This window comes from Chanodichthys erythropterus, chromosome 15 (assembly GCF_024489055.1).
Source record: "Chanodichthys erythropterus isolate Z2021 chromosome 15, ASM2448905v1, whole genome shotgun sequence".
Taxonomy (NCBI): domain Eukaryota; kingdom Metazoa; phylum Chordata; class Actinopteri; order Cypriniformes; family Xenocyprididae; genus Chanodichthys; species Chanodichthys erythropterus.
Window position 1 is genome coordinate 19,018,199 of NC_090235.1, and position 12,097 is coordinate 19,030,295.

Sequence of the window (12,097 nt, forward strand, 5' to 3'; positions counted from 1 at the left end):
ATTCAGTAAAGCACATCCGGGTCATTTTCTCAACAGCGCTGATGAATCAATAATAAATCCCGGTGGCAGTGTCATTGTTCATATATCTGTTATTATTGCCCATCAACTATTTTAGTTATATGCCTACAGATTTTTAAGATCTACAGCATTTAAAAACTCAATACTATTTGCTATAAAATTTGAGACATTCTTTTAACTCGACATTTATATTCGATGTGATGCGCCACCTGCTGGCCGTCACCGCACAGCGTCAGTTCATAAGAGTGTGGATGCTCTAATGGTTTAATGTATTATTTACACTGTAACCATTAACATTATGAGAGGTTATTTACTCTATAATCACACATAGGAATGCAAATGACTCTTAATTGTAAACATTGCATTTATTGTGCATGATCATAATCAGAAATGTATATATATATATATATATATATATATATATATATATATATATATATATATATATATATATATATATATGTGATTCAAACAAAGACTCCCCCAGTTTCACAGACAAGGCCTAGTCCTTGACTAAAATGCATGTTTGAGCTGATTTAACGGAAAGCAACTTGCACTGACATATATTAAATATGTCAGTAATGTTTTTTTTCTGAGGCACGTTTATAAAAGTTACTTAAATGTCCTAATTAAACTAAGGCCTAATCCTGGCTTAATCTGAGCCTGTCTGTGAAACTAGCATTAATAAGCATTAAGTTAATGACTTCATTAAATTCATTAAACATTACAACTTTTGAACAAAGGCAAGTTTCAAACAATAATGAAACAATAATTCCCTGTCTGGACTATTAATAGTAAACATGAATGGAGTAAAACTGAAACACAAATGGTCTTCGTGAAAATGTTAGATGACCTAGTGCTGAATGACACAATTAATGGAGAACAGTTACTTCATTAGCTGGATTAAGATTACCTTAAAATGCATTGGTATCCCCTCAAAATAAAGTATTTTCATAATTGATGCATTAAAGTGCTTATTAATAAGTATTTTCAAATGCAATACAATATGGTTGAATCCTCTAAATTTGTTGCTTTTCAGCAATGCAACACATATTGCACATAATAGAATTAACATCACTTTGTTTAAGGCACTTCAGATTTTTACCTGAGTGAAATATAATTATTATCAAAAGTCAAAAGTTTGGACAAAAAGTTTTTTTAACCATTTATGCTTTTATTAATGATTGTATTCAAAGTATAGGAATTATGCAGTGACCTAAAAAAATGTAATATCCGGTTCAATAATAACAAAAAAAAAAAAAAAAAGGTAGTTGCATTTTATATTTGTCTAAGTGTAACATTAGATCACTGAAGTTAGTCCAAACTTTTGACTGGTATCATGAGTGTTGAATATAGGATCAAACTCAAATAAATCAGTCCTGATATCCCTCTGAATTGATCAACTGGAATGTTTAATTATGCGTATCCGTGTCTGATTCCTCATCCGTTCTTGCCCAGCTCTGAATCTTTCCAGTGCCAAAGATGATGTAAAAAATGGCTCCGAAGGCGCTCACTCCGGCTGACAACCAGAACACATGCCTCCATCCTGTAACTGAGTGCTGCTCGGAGCAAAAGAAGGGAGAACAAACATTAAAAAACGTGATGAATTCACACTGCAGTTTTATTAAGAATAAAAGGACAGCTTACATCTTTGGTCAAGTAACCCACAACAATTGGTGCAAGAACACCAGGAATGGTCCCAAAAGTGTTTGTGATTCCTAAAAGCATTCCTGCATACCTGAGAAGATACAAATGGAGATATAACTGGCGCAACAAACTTAACTGATGCATGCTAGTTTTAGCATAGTTTCATCTTATAGTCCTAAACCTAGGATTTCTGAGCATCTCTTCAAATAATTTTAACCACAGACTTGATTTTACTTCAAAAAAACCATAGGAAATTCCAGACAGAACGCATAGCCTATAAATCTATGTTATGTCTGACCATCTTTTGTTTTTGTACCGTGGAGCAATATCGATCTGGTTAATGAAGACACCAGCAGCACTGAATCCCCCAAACGCACTGGACAAAGTCAGAAAAGTCACGGCCAGCACACCGCTACACCCTGAGAAGCCCACCGCGAGGAGAAAAACAGCGGGTAGAAACAGACCTATGGGACACAATTAATACAATATCAATTAATATCAATACAGTTACAGTAATGTATATATGTATCTATCCTCTATTACACTTGGTCACCATAAACATCCATCAAAATTTGTGACAAGAACGCTTACAAAAAAAAAAACCCTCCCAAATCCTAAAGCTTGTTTCCGTCCACAGAATAAAAAATAATAAAAGTTAATTGAGACTTTTTAATCTCACAATTCTGACACTTTTTTCCTCTCACAATTCCGAGTTTATATCTCACATTTTTAGAGAAATGAAGTCCGAATTACGAGATATAAACTCGGAATATCTTGTTATAAAGTCCGAACTGCGAATTTGCAATTTTGCAAAAAAATGTGAGATAAAAAGTCGCAATTACCTTTTTTAATTGCAAGTTTACGTCCACAATTCTGACTTTTTTCAATTTCAGGTTTATATCTTACAATTCTGAGAAATAAAGTCAGAACTGAGAGAAATAAAGACAGAATTGTGACATAAAAATAAAGTTTGACCTTTTTCTCGCAATTTCGAATTTATATATCTCACAATTCTTGGAATTGCAAATTATAAACTTGTAACTGCGAGAAATAAAGTCAAATTTGTGAGATAAGTTACAATTATCTTTTTTTTTTGTATGGAGACCTGCAAAAATAAATAAATAAATAAATTATATCATGGCCCGAATTAACAATTTGTTCCCACGACTAAGTAATACGCCAACATTTACTAAATTTACTAAAACGATAGAACAAATTCTTAAAGGATTAGTTCACTTTAGAATTAAAATTTCCTGATAATTTACTCACCCCCATGTCATCCAAGATGTTCATGTCTTTCTTTCTTCAGCTGAAAAGAAATTAAGGTTTTTGAGGAAAACATTCCAGGATTTTTCTCCATATAGTGGACTTCAATGGACTCCAAACGGTTGAAGGTCAAAATTAGTTTCAGTGCAGCTTCAAAGAGCTCTACATGATCCCAGATGAGGAATAAGAGTCTTATCTAGCAAAACGATCAGTTATTTTCTAAAAAAAATAAAAATGTATATACTTTTAACCACAAATGCTCATCTTCCACTAGCTCTGCGATGTGCCACGCATTACGTAATCAAAAAGTGTGGAAGATGAGCATTTGTGGTTAAAAAGTATATACATTTTTATTTTTTTAGAAAATGACCAAGCATTTCATTAGATAAGACTCTTATTCCTCATCTGGGATCATGTAGAGCTCTTTGAAGCTGCACTGAAACTGACATTTGGACCTTCAACCCGATGAACCCTGATGAAGTCCACTATATGGAGAAAACACCTGGAATGTTTTCCTCAAAAACCTTCATTTCTTTTCGCCAAAAGTGAGAAAGACATAAACATCTTGGATGACATGAGGGTGAGTAAATTATCAGGAAGTGAACTAATCCGTTAATTCGTGGCCACAATATATGTCATGTGTGGGGCTTGGTCATTTTTTTTTATTCCATGGTAGAAACAAGCTTCCAAACAAATCACATACCAATAAAAGTGAAGATTTTCCGGACGGCTGTGATACTCAGGAGCTCCCTCTCCAGGAGGTTGTCTGCCAGCACACCTGAGCCCACTGAGAACAGCCAGCCAGCCAGATACGGCAGAGCAGAGAGGAACGAATTCTGAATAACACAATAGAGTGAGACGCAGTATATAAACCAGACTGGTTTCATCTAAATACACCGACTGCCTCACCTGTTGCAAATCAAAGTGGAGCACAGTGTCCATGTAGATAGGAAGTGAGGTGAGGAGAGTGTAATAAGACCAGTTGGAGCACATCTGTGAGATGATTATGGCCCAAAGAGGAACAGAGAGCAGCATAGATAACCCAGGCACTGACCAACCATGAGGCAGCCCCTAAAAACAGAGAAAATATCAAATCAGCATCATAAATGCCTGTAGATCTAAACCAGAATAATTATGAAGAGGAGGGAATGTTGGAAATTCATGTTTTTTTATGATTCCTTCTAAACACAATGACAAATTCACATATCATCATGCTAGATTTTATTGTTAACATGAATGATTTACCCTTGATGAATAAAGAATGAGACTAAACTGAATGCTTCATCAAAACTGAAACATAAAAGTAGTGCATACCTGTGAACCTATTGAGTTAATTATGTAATCTTTCTCTCTGTCAGTAATTCTTGGGTGAGTTCGGGGTTCATCCGATACCAGGAGAAACCAAAACAGAGCCCAAAGGCACCCTGCACCACCTGGTGGTAAAAACACTTTAATACGTTTGGATACAAAAAATTCAAGATATTATATTACATTAAACATGATATTACAAATATGAGGACAAGAGTGAGGACAAGAGTAAGGACATGTACTCTCTCTCGCTCTCTCTCGATGTCTGCATCAATACAAATTTACAAAAGGGATTTTATATACATAGAAATCGCATTAAATGCAAGTAGAACCTAATTTAAGGTTTCAAATAAGTTTTGGGAGAGCAAAATGTCAAAATGTGGGTGAAATAATGTTTCACTTAACAATTATATTAATGTAAAAATTAAAACAACATACTTATTTTGACCTGTACATATTAAAATATATAAAAGAATAAGTGAGCATACTAAATTTTATTGAATTTTAAATTCTTGCTGACAAATGGGCAAAGTTTAAAAATGTAAAATTACAAGTAATTAGCATTTGGGGTAAAGTAATTAGTCTTTAATATGGCATAAATAGATTTTTTGTTGTAAATATGACTGACAAGATTGTTACACTGAATGACATTTTAGTGGGTGTCTTCTGTAAATCATGGTAAAAATGCATATTTAATTTTTGATCAGAAAAAACAAACAAATTAAACAGGACCCATTCTGATATACTGAAAAACAACAACAACAATTCAAAGCCTTATTATGCTTTATATATATATATATATATATATATATATATATATATATATATATATATATATATATATATATATATATATATATATTTTTTTTTTTTTTTTTTTTTTTTTCCAAGCAACTAGATACTGTTCAAAAGATCGGGATTGGTAAGATTTTTTTAACGTTTTTGAAAAAGTCTCTTTTGCTCACCAAGGCTATATTTATTAAATCAAAAATACAGTAAAAACAGTAATATTGTGAAATATTTTTACAATTTTAAATAGCTGTTTTCTCTGTGAATATATTGTAAAACGTAATTTATTCCTGTGATCAAAGCTGAATTTTCAGCATCATTACTCCAGTCTTCAGTGTCACATGATCCTTCAGAAATCATTCTAATATGATGATTTGCTGCTTGAGAAACAATTATGATTATTGTCTGTGCTGATTAATATTTCTGCAGAAACCATGATCCATTTTTTCCTCATCACTCAAAAGCACAGCATTTATTTGAAATAGAAATCTTTTGTTAAATAATAAAAGTCTTTACTGATCAATTTAATGCATCTTTACTGAATAAAAGTATTAATTTCTTTTAAAAAAAATCATATTAACCCAAAACTTTTGTATCCCTCACCACAGGAGTAGAAGACTGCTGGCCATCCTAAACTATGACAGATGAAGCCAGTGAGAGGAAGAGCCACAAAGGCACCGAAGCTAGATCCTGCACCGGAGAACGTCATCAGACGCGCCCTCTCCAATGGAGGAGCCCAGCGGGCCCACATCGCACTCATGGCAGGAAACGTCACACCCTAGACAAAAGAACCCCACGCAGACTCAAATCAGATACATATTTTACATACTCTCCATTTGAAGCATCGGTGTGCAGGATTTCAGGTCATTAAAAACATCCCTAACCTCCCCGAATCCCTCTAGCGCACGCAAGGCAAACAGCCACTTGGCTCCCAGCTGTGCTGACAGAGGAGTGAGGAGAGTGAGGACGGCTGTTCCAAGCACACCACCACCAAGGAAGAGGCTTCCTCCAAAGCGGCCTGACAGGTAGCCTCCGGGGATCTGAGTAAACAGGTATCCAAAGAAGAAAGCACCCAGCAGCATTCCCTGTGTTTCGCGATCCCATGGGTATCTTGGAATCTGGGAAAAGAAAATTAAAGAGAGAGAGAAACATGAACTAAATATTTTATATACACTACAGTTCAAGAGTTTGGGGAGAGTAAGATTCTTTTGGTTCTGAAAGAAGATAGTCATATACACCTGGCTTGAGGGTGAGTAAATCATGGGATAATTTTCATTTTTGGGTGAACTATCCCTTTAAGAGCGTCAAAGCGCCATTTATTGCTTAATTTTTGTGATAAAATGGACATCACTTGAAAGCTAAAACTTTGTTTCTTGACAGAAGTAACAAAGCTCTTTGCAATTACTGGATGGGAAGAGCGCTGTAAATAATGTTTGGTGTACAGAAAAACAGCAGATCTGGCAACCCTGGCTTGATCTACAGTTGACTCATAGGGTCAAATAGAGTCTGCTTTATTATAATGATTGGTAACACTTTATAATAACTGCACACTATGAAGCATTAGTAAATAGTCAATGCATCATTTATAAACAATAATAGACATTAGTAAGCATATATAAATACAGCTATAAATGCTTTATTCTTGATTTGTAAGCATATCTATAATGTGTTTAATAATTGCATTTTCATACTTTATTAATAATAAATGTATTATTTCTAAATTAAGTATTACATTATTTACAACCAGTTATTTAGGAGTTGTCAGTAGTTCATAAGATAATTTAGGAAGTGTAAGTAAACTATTTAAACATTCATTTATACATCTTATTATTTAGACATTTAGTTATAGTTACTTAGTGTGTTAATAAATGCTTTATTCCTACTGCAGTTCATTAATTCAGGTAGTTTAGAAGTGGTCAGTTAACTATTTTTGTGAGCTCATTTAAAGTGAGGACTATGCATGCTTTGTAAAGCTTTTATAAATGAGATTTAAAGATTCAGTGATCTCCTGCACTGCTGTCCTCTCATGTTTTAAAGTTAGTACTGTGGTAGTTTTTACACTAGGAATATGTGTTAATAAAGCATTTAAGTAACTATTACCTAAATAATAAGATGCATAAATGTATATTTAAATATTTTATTAATCATTTACTTACACTTCCTAAATTATCTTATGAACTACTGACAGCTCCTAAATAACTGGTTTGTGAATAATGTAATGCATAATTTAGAAATGATAAACTGATCATTAATAAAGTATGAAAATACAATTATTAAACACATTATAGAGATGCTTATAAATCAAGAATAAAGCATTTATAGCTGTATTTATAAACAGCTTACTAATGTCTATTAATGTTTTATAAATGATGAATTGACTATTTACTAATGCATATCTAATGCTTCATAGTGTGAATTATTATAAAGTGTTACAGAATGGGGGTTATTAGTAGTATATTAGAATGATTTCTGAAGGATCATGTGACACTGAAGACTGGAAAATTCAGCTATGGCATAACAGTAATAAATTATTCCTAAAATGTAAAAAAGATCTTACCGACACCAAACTTCTGAACGGTAGTGTATAAGAACAAATCCATGACATATTTGGAGACCTACCGGGTTCAGTGCATGAAAAGCTGTGTGCAGTTTATTCTTACCCCTTCTGGCTGTTCTGAGCTTTGGCTGTTGTTGTCAAGTGTATGGGAAGATCCTGGACACTCGTTTGATACATTGCTATCGGATGACGGCTGGTCATTAGTCCCATTTACCATAGCAACCATGGCAACACTGAGATTTACACGCAGACCATAGACCACAGCAAAGCCAAAGAACATCATAGCAGCCAGATTGCATCGTACTGAGCAGCATTTGGGAGGCACTGTCACACATACAAATGTCAAAAATTATAGGTTTAAAAAAAGATTAACAAAGATTAGAGTCACTTAGTACAATATTTTTCAAAAGTCTGGGGTCTTTTTGAAAGAAAATATTTTTTTTCAGCAAGGATGCATCAAATTGATCAAGAATTATCAACGAATCCTGGGAAAAAAAGGACTAATGAAGGATGAAAATAGGAAAAAATTACATTTTTAAAATAAATAAAATAGAAAACAGGTATTTTATACTGTAATACTGAAAAAAAATAAATCAACTGTAAAAAAAAATCACATTATTAGTGTATTTTTGATAAAATAAATGCAGCTTATGTGAGAATAAGAGACTTCTTTTAAAAGCATTAGATAAAATAGTACTGACCCCAAACTTTTGAACGGCAGTATTTGTGTGACAGGACCTATAAAGCTCATCATGCAGATTTTTAACAGTCTGCAAAAGATCACATCCCAGGCTTACCTGTGATTTTTTTCACTTCTTTTTCTAAAAGCGGCGCAGTGTCACTGTCCTGGTCATCTGCGCTCGAGTTAATGGAGTAGCCGTGTTGTAGTGCCATGATCGCAAAGGTTAAAGTGTAAGTTTTGAACTGAACTTGAGCTAGTTGAAGTATGACATCCACAAATCCTGAAACAAAAACAAGACATTTCAGATAATGCAACTGATCTCGTTTGAGGAGTCAAAATACATGAGCCGTAAACAATTTCATCATCATCATTATCAACAATCATGGGCTCAGTGCATGTGTGTCTGATGCTGTATTTAGTACAATAACACAAATACAATAACTATCTGTTGTGTGCAAAGTGACCCACATTGAAAATGTGTACAATTTAACCTTTTATTCCTGAAACCACATTGAGATCCCAATACCTCTGGAATTAAAGCATATAGAGCCTTCATGAATGAAGATACCAAAAGAAAGGATTGCTAAGAACCAACATCTAAAATGATATTAAGATCTTTAATACCTCTTGAGCTACATGTATGCAAAAAAAAACCATGAAAAATGCCTTTTCCTCATTTTTGAACTGTCACCACCGGCATATAATGCAACAAAGATTGCTAAAGACAACAGATTTTACTGACAGACTTACCAATCTCTGAAAATAAAATAATGATGCTGCCATCTCAGGTGAGAATTGCCATTTTGACCCCAAAAATGGAGGATGAGTAAATCCATTTGGCTTTCATCACTATTTAGGTTTGTCTTTCTTCAGAAAAAGTTATCAAAATCAAAAATGTGAGCTGGGGAAGTTTCCAAAATTTGGTTGATTTAACACGGACCCTATTCTGTTTCCATACACTGTGTTCCAAATTACTATACAAGTGACATATCAGGTGGGTTTCAGTACAATAAAAGTTCAGATCTATTTGATCTATTATTTCTATCTAATTCTCCACATTAGTGTTTGATATCATCAGTCCATTAACTGTGGTCTATCTTTTCTGTTTGGACCATCCATCATGCTCAATACCAATTGTTTGATCTTCCTGTCATCATTCTTTATGCAAAAGCGTCTTCTTTCAGGTGAATTCTACGATAATATTCTTTGTTTGTGACCTTCTGGGTCCACTGATTCCTTTCAAATACTACTTTTTTTGTTCTTGACAACCTTATCGGCATGTTTTTAATATGTCTTTAATATCATTTATTGCAATTCAGGTGATATGTTATATTGCACATATGCAAACATCTTCTTCAATCTTTGATTTTTATGCCATCAAATATTGAATGGTCTAATCATTTTTGAATGGTTTTTGGTTTAAAGAAGAAAAAAAGAGAGAGAAATACTCACTCAGATGTGGACTGCTTCTACTGGGTAGTCCAAACCTCGTGTAGCACCTTGCTGAAAATTGTGCAAGCACTATGGACACTGTAAAATAAACACCATATCATATAGATTTATATTCCTATAATCTCTAGTGTAGCACTTGACAGCATCTGTACATAACATATGACCAGCACAAAGGTTAACAGAACAGATCAGCTGACACGTTGTGAATAAACACCAGCCACAACATCTTAAAGGGTTAGTTCACCCAAAAATGAAAATAATGTAATTTATTACTCACCCTCGTGCTGTTCCACACCCATAAGACCTTTGTTCATCTTCAGAACACAAATTAAGATATTATTGATGAAATCCGATGGCCTCTATTGAGAGCAAAGCCATTCAAACTCTCAAGATCCATAAAGGTACTAAAAACATATTTGAATCAGTTCATGTGAGTTTAGTGGTTGAATATTAATATTATAAAGTGATAGGAATACTTTTTGTGCGCCAAAAACAAAACAAAATAATGACTTTTCAACAATATCTAGTGATGGGCCGATTTCAAAACACTGCTTCATGAAGCTTCTGAGCTTTATGAATCTTTTGTTTCGAATTAGTGATTCGGATCTCCTGTCAAACTGCTGAAATCACTTGACTTTGGCGTTCCGAATCTCTGATTCGATCCGTAAAGCTCCGAAGCCCATCACTAGATATTGTTGAAAAGTCGTTATTTAGTTTTTTTGGTGCACAAAAAGTATTCTTATCGCTTTATAATATTAAGATAGAACCACTGAACTCACATGAACTGATTCTAATATGTTTTAAAGGTGCCATAGAATGCTTTTTCACAAGATGTAATATAAGTCTAAGGTGTCCCCTGAATGTGTCTCTGAAGTTTCAGTTCAAAATACCCCATGGATTTTTTAAATTAATTTTTTAACAGCCTATTTTGGGGCATCATTAAATATGCACAGATTCAGCGTGATTCCCCTTTAAATACTCACGCTCCCCGCCTCCAAGCTCGCAACTCTATAATACATTGCATAAACAAAGTTCACACAGCTAATATAACCCTCAAAATGGATCAGTACAAAGTGTCCGTCATGCAGCATACCCGATTATGTAATTAATTTGGATGTTTACATTTGATTCTGAATGAGTTGGAGGCTATGCTCCGTGGCTAACAGGCTAAAGCTAACATTACACACTGTTGGAGAGATTTATAAAGAATGAAGTTGTGTTTATGAATTATACAGACTGCAAGTGTTTAATAATGAAAATAGCGACGGCTCTTGTCTCCGTGAATACAGTAAGAAACGATGGTAACTTTAACCACATTTAATAGTACATTAGCAACATGCTAACGAAACATTTAGAAAGACAATTCACAAATATCACTAAAAATATCATGTTATCATGGATCATGTCAGTTATTACCGCTCCATCTGCCATTTTTTGCTGTTGTTCTTGCTTGCTTACCTAGTCTGATGATTCAGCTGTGCTCAGATCCAGACGTTAATACTGGCTGCCCTTGTCTAATGCCTTGAACATGGGCTGGCATATGCAAATATTGGAGGCGTACATATTAATGATCCCGACTGTTATGTAACAGTCAGTGTTATGTTGAGATTCCCCTGTTCTTCTGAGGTCTTTTAAACAAATGAGATTTATATAAGAAGGAGGAAACAATGGAGTTTGAGACTCACTGTATGTCATTTCCATGTACTGAACTCTTGTTATTCAACTATGCTGAGGTAAATTCAATTTTCAATTCTATGGCACCTTTAATACCTTTATGGATCTTGAGAGTTTGAATGGCTTTGCTGTCAATAGTTGCCATCGGATTTCATCAACAATATCTTAATTTGTGTTTAACGAAGGTCTTGAACGACATGAGGGTGAGCAATAAATGACATTATTTTCATTTTTGGGTGAACTAACCTTAATGTCAACAGCATCAGTGATACAGGTGACATTATTTTCCTCCTTCTCTTTACTCTTTTTGAACATAAATAAAAAAGTGAGAAAAAGCAAACATGATACAATAGTTTTATATTCATACAATACTTTTATATTAATTTATATGTTACGTTACTTATGTAACGTGATACGTTACAAATTATACAAATACGTATTACGTTATGAAGTATCCTATGACAAATGGTGCACTTTTTATTTATCCTCACCATTAATGTGTTTCCCAAACAAATGTGAGATTCTGGAAAATCTCTGGATGATTTAGAAAGAAGACGATTCGTTTCCCACTCCTCCATAACCGAAAAAACCGCTTTAATCTTTTGAAAAATGTTTAATGCCGGGCTTTCCAGTGCATTTTGAGACTATCACAGTTCCTGTTTTGACTTCAGTGTTGATCACGTGATCTTGATACTTCCTGTTTT

The 12,097-nt window shown here is 33.9% G+C and overlaps 1 protein-coding gene across 2 annotated transcripts; it reads right to left on the minus strand.

Annotated features, from left to right (window-relative positions):
- Positions 1-462: 462 nt before the first annotated feature.
- On the minus strand, positions 463-12,046 carry si:ch1073-513e17.1 (sialin). 2 transcript variants are annotated; one of them, XM_067411660.1, is made up of 13 exons: positions 11,885-12,046; positions 11,640-11,696; positions 9,720-9,797; positions 8,383-8,547; positions 7,689-7,909; positions 5,913-6,146; positions 5,632-5,806; positions 4,246-4,364; positions 3,841-4,002; positions 3,635-3,767; positions 1,982-2,129; positions 1,666-1,756; positions 463-1,577 (listed from the first exon to the last, which is right to left on the minus strand). In XM_067411660.1, exons 4-13 carry the CDS (start codon positions 8,477-8,479, stop codon positions 1,431-1,433), a joined length of 1,527 nt encoding a protein of 508 aa, XP_067267761.1. In that variant the 5' UTR covers positions 8,480-8,547; positions 9,720-9,797; positions 11,640-11,696; positions 11,885-12,046; the 3' UTR covers positions 463-1,430. The 2 variants fall into 2 exon arrangements, with proteins under 2 accessions (XP_067267761.1, XP_067267760.1); XM_067411659.1 differs by lacking the exon at positions 11,640-11,696 and having other exon boundaries at positions 11,885-12,043.
- Between the last annotated feature and the right edge of the window lie 51 nt (positions 12,047-12,097).

Bases quoted from the DNA above. Each gene is read 5' to 3' on its own strand.
- si:ch1073-513e17.1 (XM_067411660.1), bottom strand. From the start codon at position 8,479: ATGGCACTACAACACGGCTACTCCATTAACTCGAGCGCAGATGACCAG. The intron at 6,147-7,688 runs GTAAGAATAAAC...TTCTTTTCCCAG, and splicing joins GCTCAGAACAGCCAGAAGGG to ATTCCAAGATACCCATGGGA. The intron at 1,757-1,981 runs GTACAAAAACAA...GTATCTTCTCAG, and splicing joins CAGATCGATATTGCTCCACG to GTATGCAGGAATGCTTTTAG.